The 20,297-nt window shown below is 44.0% G+C and overlaps 1 protein-coding gene across 1 annotated transcript; it reads left to right on the forward strand.

Moving 5' to 3' along the window:
- The first annotated feature begins 5,974 nt into the window (after positions 1-5,974).
- LOC147616792 (uncharacterized) lies at positions 5,975-6,707 on the forward strand. The gene has a single exon (XM_086777205.1). It carries the CDS (start codon positions 5,991-5,993, stop codon positions 6,705-6,707), a length of 717 nt encoding a protein of 238 aa, XP_086633331.1. The 5' UTR covers positions 5,975-5,990.
- Positions 6,708-20,297: the final 13,590 nt, after the last annotated feature.

Genomic DNA, 20,297 nt, shown 5'->3' on the forward strand with positions numbered 1-20,297 from the left:
AGGTGCGAGCTCCCCATGCTCTCTAGTCGCTTTGCCGCTACTCCCTCTTTCTTCAAGTATCATCAAGGGTTTTCAACATGCTTCCTCACCTCCTCATCCCATCTCTCTTGGTCAATGAACCAAGGCTTTTCTCCCCCCCGTTTTCACTGCTTGGGTGACATCATACCTCCTATGTTTCATACAATCTCTCATGAGATCATAGATTCACTTGTTAGGTACTTCCTCTCTACTTGGGGGGGCAGGCTTGAACTCACTCTTGAGTTGATTACAAATTCTTGTTTTCTTCTCCCGATGGAAGGTGGAGGAATTTGGTTAAAGTTTCATGGTGGGCAAATACTATTTTACATAGTTCCCTCACATGACTCCGCATCTCCTGACCAATATCATCAAGAACAACCTTTCCTTCACACACCATGTAAAGATGTTGATCTATATTATGAAGAGGGCTACTACCAAAATGTCTATTAGATCAACACGATGAGGTGGGGGTGTCGGCCACACTCTGTATATGGGTGGACGCTCTCGTGGAGGGGTAAATATATCCGTGGCACTACCACCGCCACAACAACCACCACCACCCCTATGACGCGTATCGCGAGACTGCGGTTGGAGGAACGGCCGGAGGGTGGGGGGTTTGAGTAGGGGATGGTATGGGTGTGGTATGGGTGTACGTGTGACCGTTGTTGACTGTGGTCGTGGTTGATGATGGGCCTACACCCAGCTCACCATGGGTAAAATAGGCTCTAGCCATGGCTGTGCTTGGGAGTGGCTTGTGTAATGAAAGTAAAAAATTGGTCAGGGCTCATGACACGTGGAGTAGGTGGGACAATTGGTTGGGGAGTAATGTTGGGGGTGATTTCTAGGCTATATGTATGGTCCTCCATCTGCATATGTGCATGGATATGGTTATGCAGGTGGATATGCAAGTTATGAAGCTCCTGCATATGAACATGTGACATGCAACAAATATATATATTTTTCAAAGAATAAGACCAGAGGGCTTACCTCTAAGATTAGTCACAAAAACATAAAACCTACACTAATCAGCTACATTTTAAAAGCATAAAATGAAAATAATATGGAGAGATTAGGGAGAGAAAAAGGGGCTTACCTCTGAGAGATTAGGACTAGATAGTAGAGATATGCAACTTGCAAAAAGAAGAAGAAGAAGAAGATTAGAACACTATGCAAGTGTAAGAAAACATGAAACAAAGAAAGATGGTGGTGTAGGATTGTGTAGGGATACATGAGAGAGAGAGAGAGAGAGAGAGAGAGAGAGAGAGAGAGAGAGAGAGAACCAAAAGGTCATCGCCAGGGGGGGTGTTGAAGATATGCAACCTACAAAAAAAATAAAAAGTAAAAAATTTAGAACATTGAATCTGTAAGAAATCATGAAGGAGCCAAGATGCTCATGTAGGAGAGTGTAGGAGAGAGAGAGAGAGAGAGAGAGAGAGAGAGAGAGAGAGGACATGCAAAAAGGGGGGGGGTGGGAGATTAACTTACCATGCACAAAAGAAGAGAATCGAAAATGAGAAAAATAGAGTCCGCATTTTGGCTTTGTAATTTTTCCGAATGTCAGAATATGAGTCGGTATAATCGTCGGTAAAAGCATTTATAAAATCGTCTGTATATTAGTCGAAAAAAGTGTCCAGAATATTATCGACATTGTTACTGACATTTGTTCTGACAAATTTTGCAACATACTTTCCGACCGACGAAAGATGTTATATTGTAAAAATGTATACAAAATTTTAAATTTCCCACCCGACACCTTTCCCATTATAATTTAAACTTTGATCCACTATACTATGGCCTAATATATAAAGGGCCATTTCTCCCCTCCCAAAAAACACAAATTTATAGTTATGGATGGTGTGAACATTGCAAACACGTCGGAACACCGGAACATAGAGGAGAAATGCTTGTGCCTTGCAATCGGTGCAAGTACCAAATCTCTTGAGAGACAACGAAGAATTTACAAGGACCATGCAAAGAAAAGTAGTATATTTCCACTTGAGCATCTAAATGTATTACTTGGTGTTGCGAATGTGTGTCCTTAAAATGAGTGATAGATCAATTACTTGGACCTTCAACTCGAGCGGAGTACTAGATGGATAACAACATAAGCAAGTACTAATCAGCCTTATGTTAAAGAAGAAACTATGGTGGATTCTCTAACATATTTGGAGCAAGACATGGATGACATGATAGACGCCCTACATGACATGGGATATTGAGCGAGAAATAACACAAGAGTTACAATGCTAAACTTGCAATCAATATTTAGATGGTCTAATACTAGCGTATCAAAACTTTTTACGTAAGTACTTATCACCCTTTTCATTTTTAATCTCTTTCTTTTATCTTTTTTAAATCATCATTGTCAATATGACAGGTCATTGAGAGATCAAATATTCCCAGAAGGCAGCGAGATGCTTGCGGACCGTACGCGTGCAAAATCCATATTACAATCCATTAGTATGGACTACAATTCCTACCACGCGTGCAAAATCCATATTACAATCCATTAGTATGGACTACAATTCCTACCATGCTTGTCCAAATATTTGTGCTCTTTATTGGCACGAGCATGCAAGCATTGCACAATGTCCACAGTGTAAAAGTACTCAGAGATTTCCCTATCATTCCATAGATTCAAACCATTTTCAAGTGTAAATCCATGGCATCTATGATGTCTTGGCATCGAACCACTAGATCCATGGACGATGTTATGTGTGTGCCTACTAATTGCCCTGCATGGAGACACATTGAAGAGAAGTGGCCAGACTTTAATGAGGAACCTCGTAATATTTGCCTTCGGCTAGCTATGGTGGATGGTGTGAACCCATTTGGTCTTAAAAGTTCAACATGGAGCACATGGCCAATTGCTCTTGTGAACTACAATCTTCCACCATGGTTAGCCAACAATAAAAAAGGGACATCTTTTTCTCTCATTAATCGTCCTTGGGAAGTACAAGTTGGGAAGTACAAGGTAGCCAACATGGATGTGTATTTAGCCCCATTGGGTGTATGCATAAATAGGTGGACTTAATACCTATGCCCGGGACACAGCTAGTACACTGATAGTAACCATCTAATACAAAGCAAAAAGTGGGTTGTTGAAAAAAAGAAAAAGAAAAAGAATCATTTTTTGGTTATGGTCAACCACTCCCCACGTCCTCTCTCTCTCTCTCTCTCTCTCTCTCTCTCTCTCTCTCCATGGCGACTTCATGTCTATGTGTGTGTCTTGTGATTGATGGTAAGGCTTACCCTCTATAGCAGAATCTCTCTCTCTCTCTCTCTCTCTCTCTCTCTCTCTCTCTCTCTCTCTCTCTTTGCCGTGAACAACCTTCGATGGCGACTTCATATGTAAAATTGTGTGTGTGTGTCTCTTGTGATTGCTGGTGGTAAGCCTTCCCCTCTATAGAAGAATCTATCTCTCTCTCTCTCTCTCTCTCTCTCTCTCTCTGTGTGCTTTGAACAAGCCTCCACGGCGACTTCATGTCTGTGTGTGTTTTTGCATTGTAGGTTTCCTGGATATCTTAACATTATATCTGAGGGCCCAACAAGCGAAGGCTCGGCCAAGGCACCAGCCAAGCCAGGGCGGCCCAAGCCACCAGTCTCGCAGCCCATCAGATAGAAAAAATAGACAATGTTACAAGCAGCCCTTCTCAGAAATTAGAAGCATTGTAGTAGCTGCGTACGGGGCTTGTGGATAGCTACCTTCATCTCATCTTACAGTGTCTTCGAAGTTTTGATGGTGGACAGGTTTGACTCTCTTAAGAGCCTCATGCTATCCACAAAGTGAGCACATTCGACTTGTTGAACTGATCAAAAGGAGTTTTTTCAACATGGAAATAGTTCCAATTGCACAAGCAAAAGATTTTGGCAGCAGCTTATGTACATGTGCTGGCTCCTTCAAGTGTGCACCATGCAAATCAAAATTAATCAGGGAGTACGAAACAAGCCGGAAGCGTGCTTATCGTGAGAAGTTAAAGTCAAGGAAGTCACCAATGAAACAAGTCAGGCTCAGCATCACAAAACAGAAGGTGATTACTTCAAAAGTGATTAAGTGTTTCATGGATTACACACAGGGTCTTGACAATAAAGCAAAGGGTGAGATCGTCACAAGTATACTCAACCATCGAGCTTTAAGAGATGTACAATTTAATTGTGCATCTCTTAATTGTCACAAAGCTGAGGAATCCACACAGGATCATAAGTTCTTGCTCCATGGATTACAGAATACCCTCAAGGCAGTCAAAAGACCAAAAAGCTCTAGGGAATTGTTTGTTAAACGGGCAAGTATCATGATGGTCATGAATTCCACAAGTAGAAAACCAAATATAGCAGCTACATCAAGGCTACTTGGAGTTCATCGAAGGAATTTTTATGCAGCTAGATCTCAAATGAAGCAACATGATCTCAAAGCAGGAATTTTTATGCAGATAGATCTCAAATGAAGCAACATGATCTCAAAGCTGCCGTTGCATTTGTGTGAGCGACAACGACAACATAGAAGTATAATCACAGAGGAAGTGAAAGATTTAGTCATTGCATATATTGGACAAACAATATCAGGTTTGTCTTCCTTGTTATGCCATACTTTTTAAATGTCCTTAATTATCTCTTGGTTGTACATTGGTCGGTAGTGCAGGGTTGAAGTTAGGCACCAGCTTCATAGTGTGTAATAATGGTAACCCTTGTAGATAAATAGCTACCACTTTGAATTACAGTTTCATCCTCGTAAAGGTGGCTAGCAAAGGAAGCCACCAAGGTGGTGGTAGGCTCACAGATTGGTAGCAAAGGTTTTGCTCAAGCTGATATGTTATTAGGCCAGTAGCTAGAAGCAGCAGGTTAGGATTTCTGTCATACCAATGAACTCCAAGCCTGGGAGCTGATAAGAGTGGTATCTTCATGGTAGGTACTATGCTAAGAGTGGTGGCTCCCAGGCTTGGAGCTCATAGGCATGAGGCTGGGAGTGATTTAGGTGGTATCTTGATGATAGGTACTATGCTAAGAGTGGTGGTAGCCACCACTGTTAACATTGCAGCTACTGTTCCAAAGCTGGTAGTTACCTTTCTATCCCTAAAAGCCACCATTGTCAACCTGGTAGCTTCCACTCTTAAGATGGTTGCTACCTTACCTACCTACTGGCTTTCACTCTATACAGGTAGCTACCATTGTTAACATGGCAGCTACTGTTCCAAACGTGGTAGTTACCTTTCTGCCTTTAAAAGCCACCATTGTCAACCTGGTAGCTTCCACTCTTAACATGGTTGCTACCTTACCTAGCTGGTGGCTCTCACTCTATACAGGTAGCTACCATTGTTAACATGGCAGCTATGTTCCAAAGCTGGTAGTTACTTTTCTGTCTTTAAAAGCCACTATTGTCAACCTGGTAGCTTCCACTCTTAACATGATTGCTACCTTACCTACCTGGTGGCTTTCACTTACCTGGTGGCGCCCACTCTAACCAAATAGCTACCACTCTTAACACGGTAGCTATTGTTCCAAACCTTTAACCTAAAAGCTATTGTTTATTTTTGGCATGAAAAATTTCTAAATTACCAAGTTAGTTCTAATTCTTTGACTTCTATAAGCTATATATGTTGTTCATAGGCTGATTTATTGTCCTGATTTATTGTAGGTAGAATTCTTTCTTGGTTTCAAACAGAGTCATCCAGAGGTACAGATTCACCAAAGAGCATTGAAAAGCTGAAGCCTTATTTTGTATGCAAGCTTCGAGATTGATACACTTGTTGTTGCATCACACATGTCCAGATGTCATTCTTACGAGATGCTATCAACCATTTATGCCAAGCTGGTCCAGGTGTGCATGGAAAGAGTGTATATGTCAATGTAACATTTGTGGTGTTGGAGAAAAATGCACAGCTCACACACAAACTTACTCAAGCCTTACAAATTTATGGGAATCAGTATTGTGTTTGAAGCCTAGCAATTCAGACTTCTTTGCTTTGAAGTGTTTGATGGGAGAGTGCACATCTTGTGGACCCTCAAAGAAGCTATCGACGTGTCCTAAGGAGGAATCAAGTAGCGTACGCACAATAAAGGTGAAGATTTTTGAAGACATTCAAGTTGGTGAAACAGATTCTGGCAAGAAAAAGAAAAGAAAAGTTCTCTCCCACAAGGAGATGCAACCTGGGGAACTATTTGACCTCTTTAGGGATCACTTACAAAAGTTCATAAAGCACAACTTTATCTACAGATGGCAAGCTGAGCAATTTAAAGAGTGTCTACGTGTATTTCCTGACGATGTGGTTGTTTCAGTTGTAGACTTTGCTGAAAATTATACATTCAAAGAACAAAATGAGATTCAATCAATGCATTGGTTTTCTTGCCAAGTTACAATATTTTTCCATATCACATATGTGCAGATTGCAGGAAGTCTTCAAAAGTATTATCATTTTTACATTTCTGATGATAAAACTCATGATACTCTTTTTGTTCAACATTGCTTCATGCTCCATCATGGATGGTTGAAAGAGCTAGGCTTATCCCTCAAGGAGCACTGGTGGTGGGTGTGGTCAGACGGGGCAGCCTCGCAGTTTAAGGCAAAGAGGCCTTTCTACTTTGTTGCCCGATATGGGACTCTCACAGGGTTAAAGGTGACACATCATTTCTTGGGATCTGGTCATGGGAAGGGTGAACATGACGGTGCAGGTGCTGTTTCGAAAGACATTTGACTCAAGAGCAGCTTAAGCCAAACTGTAGAAAATTGCAATGTGCAGAGGATGTGGTTGCCTTTTTAAGACAAACCATGTGTGATGGGGCTGCTGCCACATATGCATCCAAAGTAAGACCAGTTTTACAGGGTGTTTAGAGAAGTTAAGGAAGGCGATGATGGCACGGAAGCGGTAGAGCTGTCTACGCCCTTATAGCATGCCACACTTCCACACACGCATGCAAACACACCAGAACACCAGACCAAAGAGCATGAACAAGACTTATATTTCAGAAAGGACCTTGACCTTTACAGAGGTGGATATCCCAAGATATCCCAGACACCAGCTTGATCAAGCACCCGCTCGCAATCAGCCCTCTCCAGCTCCTGGTCGCTCCCAATCCGTTCCCTTTGCTCCTTGCTTCTCTGCAGCAGCTCTTCTCGCTCTCTGCTTTGCTCCTCAGCTGAGGGTCTCTCTGCTACACCACCAACTCACTGCCAGCCCTCAAGGCAAAACCAAAACCCAGCCACTGCTCTCAACCTCTGCCCTTCTTTGGCGGCTCCCCACACTTTCCTTTACGGCTCTCTCTATCTGCAGCTACGAACACACAAAGATAAAGCTGCGCCAGCCTGTTTTGCCTCTGCAATGCTAACCCTCACACACACGTATGGCTCGACGACCACAGTCTTCCCTTCTTTGCTCCTCGCCAGCCCGTCGGCTTCTTCAGCACTTCACCAGCCACTCTGTTGCAGCCCGTCAGCCCGCTTACCAACTTTGGCGCCTCATGCGCTGCCTACTGCAGCTACGCTCCACACTTGCAGCCCGTCACCTCCGACCAACAGCTACGCTTCTGTTCTCAGTCACGGCTCCTCTAGCCGCTACATCTTCTGCGACCTTCCAGCCCTCATCGCTCGCTGGCACGCTCCAATGGTTGCGCACACACCAGCACCTCGGCGGCTCTTCACACGGCGGTCCTCTGTCAGCTCACCCAGCAACCACACACTCAGCTGCGCCTTCCTGCGCCTAGCTCCACACGTCGGCTCCTTCAGCCAACCTCACACAGTCGACCCTGCTATCAGCTGCGATCACCTGCAACACTTGCAGGTTCGACTGGGCAGCTCCTACACGCCAACGCTCTCCAGCTCCTGGCTCCACAGGCCACACAAAAACACACGAGTCTCCTCTCCTGTCTTCCGCTCACACCAGAGAGCCCACACGTCGTCTGCAGTCACAACTACACGCTCCTCAGGCCCAAAGAGTTCCCCCCGCTCTCTCACGGCGATCCTTCCTCTTTCTTTTTGAAGCCTACGCCAAATCGCCAGCTTCACCAGCTTCTAGACTGTGTGCTGGCCGCCGCTCCAACCTCCACGTAGATTTCCCTCCTATGGCCACGTTCACCATTTATTTATTTTATTTTGAAAAAGAAAGACCACCATGTACTCTTTTCACACCATGCCCATATCTCCACACCTTTTTTCTGCCCATGCCCACATACCTCAAATGCGACCTTCAGTGCTCACTCATTTAGACACGCATACAACTCAAGTGGCCGAACAGTTGAGACCATCTCCAACTACGTTCCGGACGAGCTTGCTTCCAGAATTTCAACATTGTCTCTGCACATTCACTTCCATCAAAACCCATAGCCTGATTGCCGCATCCACAACGCCCACACTGAGTCAATGGGTGCCCCCATGACTTCACCACAACACGAACAGCACTCATGTACACATGTACAAGTTGAGTCTGAGGTTCTCAAAAAACTACACACATATTTAGCAACCCCCTTTCTTCTGCTGAGACATTTATGTCCAGCAGCTGCACAAATAGAAACCACTTATCCCCCTGGATCAAACAGAAACCTCGGTGCATCTACCTTCCAGTTCTTCAAGCATTCTCCTCCATCAAACAACCATTGATACACCCTGCCATGATCCTCCGCTTTCAGCAACCCCCTTGGCTCTTCACATATGGCCTCATCACCATTAACTGTTGCACTTCCTCCTCCAGACCAGCTCACATAACCTTGTGGTGGAGACAACCGCTCTGACACATCTGACTCCCATTCATAATCATATACCGAAATAACAAACATCTGATCAACTCCCACCTCACGGTCACTCAATTTCCAACCCACATCATTGGCTTCCAACCCTTCCTCTGGACTAACTGCCAGACTCAAACTATAACCAAAACACTCATCCATATGCTGAGCATCCACATGTGGTGTGTCCATCATACACTCACTTCCCTTCAGCCCATCAACACCAAACACAGCAACCTCGTGCATTGCAGACTCATCATTGTCACTTTCCTGCAGCTTCTCCAGCTTCAAGACCATTGGCGATCCTGCAAGATTCTCCACATCTTGCACAGGCATCTCTACCAAGTCTAAGCTCCCCAAACTCCCAGGCAAAGCATCTTGGTCCCCCTGACCAACAACAATAGTCTCGCATGCATCCTCACAACTCACAACCGACTCATTCTCTTGGGCATGACAAGGAACACACACCTTATGATCAGCATCCGCACATCCAAAATCTATCACACCATCACCCGAAGGAGCATCCAGCTGACCATCACTCACACCATCACTCCTTTCCTGTTGCACAACTAGCATGCAAGCATCCGTTTCCTTCTCCAAGGAAGCCAACTCCAACAGATCATCTAGTGCACTATCAAGTACACTATCCAACTCATCATCCACACTCTCACCACAGGCTGCAATATCCAACTCATCACCCTGATCATCCATACGGACTCCATCCACAGTATCTTCTCTAGTAACACCTTGATCATCACACTCTACCTTGACTGGCTGAAGTACTGGCACCTGCAACTCATTACTCTTTTCTAAATCAAAGAGTTCATCCAAGTCATATCCATTCTCAAACACGTCAGGCTCCTCAGCACTAGCATCACTTTCACAATCCACAGCATCATCAATACCCTCATCCTTCTCCTCCTCATCCTCTGAAAGCTCTTCAGGGCTGATTCCAGAAACCTCACCCTTCTCCATTCCCAACAGGCTAATCTGTCCCATATCCTGCTCTCCAAATGTGACCTTACAAACTTCATGAACATTGGGCTGAATTGCATCCTTCATCTGCATATTAGGGCCCATCACCCTATCACTCATTCCCAAAGATAATTGATATATACCACCATTAGCTTTGGCTGGTCTCTCACATTGTGGACTGATGTGACCCCACTCACCACAATTCCGGCATTGCACATCACACGGATACCCTCTCCCTCTTCCAATATCTGCTGAATTTCCTTCAAAACCAGATGATGCATCAGTCGTCCTTCCCATAGCACCTATGCCTCGTCCTCTTCCTGTGGACTCTATCCAATTCACGCTTAAAGACTTCATGAGCTCCACTGCTTCATGAACCTCCCTCTTCAAAGAATCCTCCTGTTTAGGAACAACAGCAGCTCTTCTTCCAGGATGCATACTCTCAATCTGTGGCACCTTCACAAACCTCTTTGGCTCTTCCTGCATTCCCATCTGCCTCAAACGCTTCACCTTCCACTCCTTCTCACGAGCAACTCTGACAGCCTCCTCAAAGCTATCCAGGTTCTTCAGTTCCACCTTCAGACGGATTGTTGGCTCCAGACCAGCCACAAACCGCTCCCTCTTAATCATCTGTGGGGGTACTTCAGGAATCAGAGCTTCACACCATAGACTCCACAGTCTACCAAACTCTATCAGATACTGATCCACATCCTGACCGTCCTTCTGCTGAATGTTACACAATTCCTTCCACACTTCATTCAGACTCTTCACATGGACAAACTGTGCCAAAAGTGCAACTCTGACCACACGGTACTCAGGATCCTGCTGATGAACATTCCTGTGTGTAGTCACAAACACCTGTAACCATACTTTTGCATCACCCTGCAAGCAATAAGTCAAAATCTGAGAAAGGATCTCCGGGGTTGCCCTGTCTTTCATCAAGGCTGTAAACTCCATTTTCTCCAAAAACCTGGTTGCATCCTCCTGTGGCAATCCCCAATACTCCGGAAAATCCTGAGCCATTCTTCCAAATCTTGCTTCACACAGCCCCTGTTCTCTTTCACAAACCAGAGGAAATCTGCTCCTCTGTGGAGGCACCAAAAAGTGATGGCACGGAAGCGGTAGAGCTGTCTACGCCCTTATAGCATGCCACACTTCCACACATGCATGCAAACACACCAGAACACCAGACCAAAGAGCATGAACAAGACTTATATTTCAGAAAGGACCTTGACCTTTACAGAGGTGGATATCCCAAGATATCCCAGACACCAGCTTGATCAAGCACCCGCTCGCAATCAGCCCTCTCCAGCTCCTGGTCGCTCCCAATCCGTTCCCTTTGCTCCTTGCTTCTCTGCAGCAGCTCTTCTCGCTCTCTGCTTTGCTCCTCAGCTGAGGGTCTCTCTGCTACACCACCAACTCACTGCCAGTCCTCAAGGCAAAACCAAAACCCAGCCACTGCTCTCAACCTCTGCCCTTCTTTGGCGGCTCCCCACACTTTCCTTTATGGCTCTCTCTATCTGCAGCTACGAACACACAAAGATAAAGCTGCGCCAGCCTGTTTTGCCTCTGCAATGCTAACCCTCACACACACGTATGGCTCGATGACCACAGTCTTCCCTTCTTTGCTCCTCGCCAGCCCGTCGGCTTCTTCAGCACTTCACCAGCCACTCTGTTGTAGCCCGTCAGCCCGCTTACCAACTTTGGCGCCTCATGCGCTGCCTACTGCAGCTGCGCTCCACACTTGCAGCCCGTCACCTCCGACCAACAGCTACGCTTCTGTTCTCAGTCACGGCTCCTCTAGCCGCTACATCTTCTGCCACCTTCCAGCCCTCATCGCTGGCACGCTCCAATGGTTGCGCACACACCAGCACCTCGGCGGCTCTTCACACGGCGGTCCTCTGTCAGCTCACCCAGCAACCACACACTCAGCTGCGCCTTCCTGCGCCTAGCTCCACACGTCGGCTCCTTCAGCCAACCTCACACAGTCGACCCTGCTATCAGCTGCGATCACCTGCAACACTTGCAGGTTCGACTGGGCAGCTCCTACACGCCAACGCTCTCCAGCTCCTGGCTCCACAGGCCACACAAAAACACACGAGTCTCCTCTCCTGTCTTCCGCTCACACCAGAGAGCCCACACGTCGGCCCTGCTGCAGTCACAACTACACGCTCCTCAGGCCCAGAGAGTTCCCCCCGCTCTCTCACGGCGATCCTTCCTCTTTCTTTTTGAAGCCTACGCCAACTCGCCAGCTTCACCAGCTTCTAGACTGTGTGCTGGCCGCCGCTCCAACCTCCACGTAGATTTCCCTCCTATGGCCACGTTCACCATTTATTTATTTTATTTTGAAAAAGAAAGACCACCATGTACTCTTTTCACACCATGCCCATATCTCCACACCTTTTTTCTGCCCATGCCCACATACCTCAAATGCGACCTTCAGTGCTCACTCATTTAGACACGCATACAACTCAAGTGGCCGAACAGTTGAGACCATCTCCAACTACGTTCCGGACGAGCTTGCTTCCAGAATTTCAACATTGTCTCTGCACATTCACTTCCATCAAAACCCATAGCCTGATTGCCGCATCCACAACGCCCACACTAAGTCAATGGGTGCCCCCATGACTTCACCACAACACGAACAGCACTCATGTACACATGTACAAGTTGAGTCTGAGGTTCTCAAAAAACTACACACAGCGACGTGGATAGAAGCAAGAAGTGGGACTGCAAATCTATGGATGGCGCTCGTGGGATACATTGTGTCTCAAGTTACTCTTTAACAAATGGAAAAGGTCTCAGATGCAGCCAGCTATCATGCTTTTGCAATTCTTGTATGCAAGGCCTTTGGAGGAGGTGCTCTAGGAAGTCACATGTTAAGAAGTGGGAGTATGTTACCCTTGAACCGTCAGAGGATGTCAGAGATGCTAATGAAGTTGAAGATTTTGCATACGAAGGACACCATGATCCTTTGAGTGATGCACTTTGCATTGGTGACAATTTTGCTATCATAGCTCCTCATGACAATGAGGAGCTTGCAGATTTTTATGTCTTGAAATGTACAGCTCAGAAGCAAAAATCTGATACTAAGCTAACAGATGGCTGGGGGAATGTTTGCCTTGCTGGTTCATTTGTTGTCAAGCGAATATGGTACAAACAGGCGAAAGGAAATCCCTATGAGTATAAGCTATTACAGCGCAAGCCTGAAGCTATTTTGCCATCCCACCTTGTAAGATCCATCAAGTTCCCAATGGAAAAGGTTCAAGGATGTGGGATGAGATTTTTGATTTCCCCAGAAGCATATGAGGCTATTTACAATAGCACTCCCTTTGATATATAGCTTGCTGAAAATAATTCAAGCTGTTTCTTTTGGACATACTTGTTTTTTTGGATCCTCATCTACTCACGCTGATCTCTTGCAGGCAAGGGTCACCAAGAGCCACACCAGGCTTGTGGGTGTCTGTGAATGATATTTAAACTTGCCTAATCTTTCTTAGGGATGCTCAAATTATGGTACATGGTAAATCTTACTAGGCACATTCCATACATGTCAAGGTATTCTTTTACACTATGGGTCTTATGATGTGGGATGACCATATTGCTCAAGATGCACAATTAATGAGCTTCTAAAGTATACCACTATACCAGTACCTAGCAGGAGGACCTTGGTAGCACTTGGTAGTAGGCTACAAGCACCTAGGTAGCACCAAGATAGCAGAAGATAGTGATATGGTATCAAGTAGGTAGTAGTATGGTAGCACCTTCATACTAGCGTGGCAGCACCTGGGAATAAACCAAGCATCTGCATACTAACCTAGTAGCATCTGGAAATAAAATCTATCACCCACCAGTATACCAGTACCTAGCAGCAAGAACTTGGTAGCACTTGGTAGTAGCCTGCTAGCACCTACGTAGCACCAAGGTAGCACCAAGGTAGTAGTCTACAGATTATACTAGGGTTTCAAATTTAGTAGTGCAAAAACATTATAGCAGAAATTGAAAAACTTTACATTATACCAGTGTTTCAAATTTAGACTAAATGATACCTGTAAATCAAGACAATAACTTATATATCCAGTCTACAGCTTTGCAAGAGTGCAAAAATGGCCATCGCATTATGTCAGTTAGAACACTTCTACAACATATACAAGGTTCCAAAGTGGACTCCATAATTTGTTGGGAACATAATGGGCTGATCACAAGTCTCGCTATACTACAGCTCGTTCATATGTTTGTACATCCACCTCCTTCGCACAGCTATGCTGTCATCATCTTTCATGATTGGTAGCGGCATATCTATAGTATAGGTGAGGCGATCCTCAACACCAAGCCATGTATCAAGCCAGCCCCTGAGGACTGTCATAAGATAAGCCTGCATTTCCCCAAGGTCTTGATCTTCCATTTTCTTTACTATACATGCGGTTCCTTAAGGATTCCATAAAGTTTTGTACTCGCTATCATCCACCATGATAGTGTTTGTTGGTGAATACTGAGGATAAGCCTCCCAAAACACGGTCAACTTCTTATAAAACACTGGTTTCCTGGTAATTCTCTAGAACTTAGTCTCCTCTGTGCAAAACTCTTGCGTAAGCACGCCTTTGAACCAGTGGACGTGAAAAGGCATAAAGCACCTCAAAATTCTGTTTGCATTGACCTTGTTAGCACAAGTCCATATAAAGACATCAAAGCGTTCCAAGCACCATTGCACAAACCTCAGCATCATGCTGGCTTTATCAGAGAGAAGAGCATTCCTCTAAATGAGGTTTTGAGAGACTGTTTTAATCTTGTAAGGGAATTATCGAATTCCTCACGTGCTTTCTCAAGTGTATAGTTTATGCAATCCGTCTCAAATGACTCTTCCTCTTGAAAGGGGAAGCGGTACTCCTCTGGGCTTTGTTTTTTGGTTGCTTTTTAAGGATTGGCATTATGACGCTCAATCACAACTAGTGACCCTATAAGACATTCAACAAAGCTAAGCATGCTCTCTTGAGCTAGATTTTTGCATTAAACAACTCTTACTCCTTGTTCCAATATCTTCCCGGACACACGTGTGGGTATCTTCGACAACCCAGAGCCCGAGCACCGTATGGTTAGCACCCTCTAGGATCTCTCGTAGGTCACCTAGCACTTCACTCATAGGCCGCTTCCTTGGTCCCTCATCCATCGTACCGGAAGCTCACCATTTAAATCAAACCGAGGCTAGTCAAGACCTCGGCCAACCTTGCTACGCAAGACGTCCTCCGTTGACTCTCCGTTAGTTGTTGCAACTTTATCAGTTAGGTCTCCACGATCTCGTTCACAAGACAGTCAAAATGCTTCCCCATCATTTTTGACATAAAAGAGTCATTTAAAAACATGTCATAAATACAGTTTCTATAACGAACTCTTGTCTTTCCACATTTTTCCACATCAATCTACATTATTTAATCCACATCCATTTCATATGTACTCTCATTCTCATCCAATCACATCATTTTCCATCTCATCACATCTTTCCACATCCATTTCACATGTACTCCCATTCTCATCCAATCACATCATTTTCCATCTCATCACATCTTTCCTCATTTAACCTCATCAGATCTCTTCCACTTGCATCTCATCACATCATTTAACCTCATCAGATCTCATCCACTTGCATCTACCCATTCTCATCCAATCACATCATTTTCCATCTCATCTTTCCACATCCATTTCATATGTACTCCCATTCTCATCCAATCACATCATTTTCCATCTCATCACATCTTTCCTCATTTAACCTCTCATCAGATCTCATCCACTTGCATCTCATCACATCATTTAACCTTATCACATCATTTAACCTCATTAGATCTCATCCACTTGCATCTACCCATTCTCATCCAATCACATCATTTTCCATCTCATCACATCTTTCCACATCCATTTCATATGTACTCCCATTCTCATCCAATCACATCTCATTTTCCATCTCATCACATCTTTCCTCATTTAACCTCATCAGATCTCATCCACTTGCATCTCATCACATCTTTCCTCATTTAACCTCATCAGATCTCATCCACTTGCATCTCATCACATCATTTAACCTCATCAGATCTTTCCTCATTTAACCTCATCAGATCTTTCCTTATTTAACCTCATCAGATCTCATCCACTTGCATCTCATCACATCATTTAACCTCATCAGATCTTTCCTCATTTAAGCTCATCAGATCTCATCCACTTGCATCTCATCAGATCATTTAACCTCATCAGATCTTTCCTCATTTAAGCTCATCAGATCTCATCCACTTGCATCTCATCACATCATTTAACCTCATCACATCATTTAACCTCATCAGATCTCATCCACTTGCATCTACCCATATCCACATCTCATCACCTTACATTCATTCACATCTCATCCATTCATATCTACCCCAATCCACATCACATCACATCCATTTCACCTCACATGTCATTCATTCACATCTATCCCGATTCACGTCCCATCACATCTCATCCATTCACATCACATCTCATTCATTCACATCTATCCCGTTTCACATCACATCTATCCACATCATATCTCATTCATCCCATCCACATTACATCACATCCACATCATGTCTCATTCATACACATCTCATTTCATTCATCCACATCCATCCAATCGTTCACATGTACGACTACTCACATCTATCCATACATTCACATTTATCACTTCACATCCACATATATTCATGTCACATCACATTCTTTCACATACACATCCACATCCATTCTTTCACATACACATCCACATCCACATCCATTCTTTCACATACACATCCACATCCATTCTTTCACATAAATCCACATCCATTCTTCACATACATCCACATCCATTCTTTCACATACACATCCACATCCATTCTTCATATACACATCCACATCCATTCTTTCACATACATCCACATCCATTCTTCTTCACATACATATACACATCCATTTTCATCACATACACATCCACATCCATTCTTTCACATACACATCCACATCCATTCTTCACATACACATCCACATCCATTCTTCACATACACATTCACATCCATTTTCATCACATACACATACACATCCACATCCATTTACTTCCCATCTCACCCTTTCACATATCCTCTCTTCTCATTCTCATCTCATCATTCACATCCACATCCATTTACTTCACATCTCATCCACATTCATTTTCATTACACCACATCCTATCACATCCCATTTACATCTTATCATATATCCATACATGCAGTAGAGAAGAGGAGTGAGAGTACCTAGCATATTGACGTGTCATTCATGCGTTAGACCTTATAAATGCCACTTATGATCATCAGCACACACACCAAAGGAGTGGTGCTAAGACCACGTGGTACGGGACCATGTTGGTCTTTAACGGCTCGTATCTCCCTCGAGAGCTTCATTTCATTTGTGTTGAGTTCCCTGCAACAATCGCCCTTTGCATTGCCCTCTACATTGCCATCGCCCCTTCTTCTTCTTCTATCTCCATAAGAAAACTGAGGCTTTTAATCAAATCTGCTAGCATGCTTTTCTCTGTATCTCTCTCTCTAATTAAATACTCACAATATTCATTCTGAACACACACACACACACACACACACACAACATACAAAAATAAAAAAACTCGTCTTTGTCTCCAAGAACCTTACAAAGGGGATATTGAAAAATTCACCCTTAAAATTTTTGGTAGCCTTACATATGAAGGGTAAAATGGCTTATAAATGCGTGAGACCTTATAATGCCACTTATGAATAGGAAACACCACACGCGTGGTGCTAAGACAACCACGTGGGTCCAGAACAACCCGAATCTCCTTGGGGACATCGAGCTTTCTGCCCATCCTAAACTGTTTCTAAACCCTTGGCATCATCAAGCTCTTTGTCCTTCATGTCGTCCCTGTGCATCACCATCGCCATCATCTAACATGTGCTTTGCCATTGCCATGGTGTTGAGCTCCCCTACCGCCATCATCATTGCCATCGCCAAAGCAGGTATCCTTGTAGTGCCTTAAATTTTTTTCTTACTGACCCCCTTTACTTTAATTTTATTATATGGGTCATTATTACAAAGCGGGGGCTTGTGGACATCGCGTAATCCCCCTACCGCTTGGTACTGACCCCATGATCCATACGGCCTCATGTTTGCCCCCATGTATATCCTTTTGTATAGAAAGGGTCAGTACCAAGCGGTGGGGAACTCACAGGCATCGTGTAAGCCCCTAATCACTTGATACTGACCCTCTTTTGTTTTTTTTTCTTTTGGGATCTTCCATTTTGTTATCTCGGTCAGTACAAAGCGGTAAGGGGCTCGCGGGACACCGCATAATACCCCTACTACTTGGTGCTAACCCCATGATCCGTATGGCCTCGTGTTTTCCCCTATGTCTATTCTTTTGTATAGAAGGGGTCAGTACCAAGCGGTAGGGAACTTGCAGGCATCGCGTAAGCCCCTAATCGCTTGATATTGACACTCTTTTGTTTTTTTTTCTTTTGGGATCTTCCATTCTGTTATTTGGGTTAGTACAAAGTGGTAAGGGGCTCACGGACATTATGGAATCCCCCTATTGCTTGGTACTGATCCCATGATCCATATGGCCTCATGTTTCCCCCCATGTCTATCCTTTTATACAGAAGGGGTTAGTACCAAGCGATAGGGAACTCGATGGCATCGTGTAAGCCCTAACCACTTGATACTGACCCTATTTTATTTTTGGGAACTTCCATTTTGTTATCTATGTCATTATGAAGCGGTAAGGGGCTCGCGGACATCGTGTAATCCCCCTATTGCTTGGTACTGAACCCATAATCCATATGGCCTCATGTTTAGCCCCATGTCTATCCTTTTATATAGAAGGGATCAGTACCAAGTGCTAGGAAGCTCGCAGGCATTGTAATAGCCCCTAATCGCTTGATAGTGACCCCTTTTGTATCCTTTTGATTTATGGTCAGTACCAAGCGACAAGGTGCTCGCATGCATCTCCTAAGCCTCTTATCGCTTGGTTTTGACCCCTTGTATATTAAGCGCGCTCTTCCTAATCGACTGAAATGTTTCTTTAGGCATGTCATCTCCTGATTTGGACATTCTCTTGGAATCTGGTGAGGAGGCGGAAGAGTCTTGCACAGAAAAGTTGTGTATGTTCCTATACAATGTACATGCCCACCATCGTGCTCCTGAATTGTCTGTAATGTTCAATGCAGAATTTCCTTTTTTTGAGAACATTATCAATATTTCTAGGATTGTTCTCAGTGACCGAGAGTGGGAATATGAACAGATAGTTTCTGACTCGTTTCTGGCAACATCGTGACGTCCGCCACCGATGGTGAATGATATGTTCATCCATCTAATTTTGCAATAGACAAACTCATGAAAAGAAGGCTCAATTGCTGTCTCGAAAGACCCCCAGACGGCAGTAGAGTAGAGGAGAAATGCCCATTACACTCAAAGAAGTGTCGCCTTCTCTAATATAACTATGGATTTCTTTTTTTTCTGCATCTCCTTACTGAAGACTTTGAGCCCTAGACAACGGATTTACCAAGCACTCAAGTGCCAATCAAGGATGATGTAGTTGGAGAAGAGGTGGCTATCAATCCAGTAGAGGAGAGGGCAGAGGCTGAAAAGGGAATGTTTCCCACTAGTACATCCCTTGTCGGTGTCGATGCAGCAACGCCCATGAGCATAATCCCATTGGAAGCTAGTCCACCTAATGAGAACGAATAGTGGGACTTGTCACTTCCTTCTTTGCCTAGCTTTACTATGGCAGACCAGTGTGATTATGTATTATTGACATACATTATGCATCATTTTAATATTCGTGAAGACTATTGCTTGCTTAACTTCTTCAACCCAAGGGTAGATGGAACTCCAACCTGAAGAAATCCTTGATGTTTGAGAAAAGGTTCTCAGGAACAGAATTCTGAGAGAATTATTGGTCAAATGGAAGTTCTATCCTTTTGAAGATGCCACCTGGGAGAAAGAAGCCGAACTGTTGTGGGATTACCCCCAGTTTGCGAGATGAGGACATCTCGTGTTTTTCAAGTGGGAGAGAATGTAAGATTCCTCCCCAACCTCTCAAGATATCCAATATCTTTCCCTGTAATCAAACCCCTCTTCAGATATATAAAAGATCTTGTTTCTACCTATTTTAGCTTAGAGAGAGAAAATATTCTAGAGAGAGATTATTCAGATTTTAGATATTTTTAGATGGAAAAATATATCTTCTTATTAAAATAAACTCCCCCGAAACAGAAGTTCAAAAAGATTTTCAAAAGGTGCATTAGAAATCAATTATAATCCCAAAAGGCCTTATCCTAATAGGGGTCCATATTTTTTGAAAATTTTAAATTAAGGTTTTGAGGGGCCAATCAGATTCATCCAAATGTGTGGAGGAGATAAATAGAAGAAATAAAGAAAATCCCCCCCCAAAAATGAGTAAATACTCACATGAGATGAAGAGTGGACTAAGGACCAAAGGAAATACTATAAAAATGAATTTTTGACACCTCAGATGTGGGGATTCCCCCTCATGAGGAGGCACCTATTTCACATGTTTGGTGGAGTTTTAAATTCCCAAAAAT

The sequence above is a fragment of the Cibotium barometz genome, chromosome 38 (genome assembly GCF_041138505.1).
Source record: "Cibotium barometz isolate CiBa-2024 chromosome 38, ASM4113850v1, whole genome shotgun sequence".
Classification (NCBI taxonomy): Eukaryota; Viridiplantae; Streptophyta; class Polypodiopsida; order Cyatheales; family Cibotiaceae; genus Cibotium; species Cibotium barometz.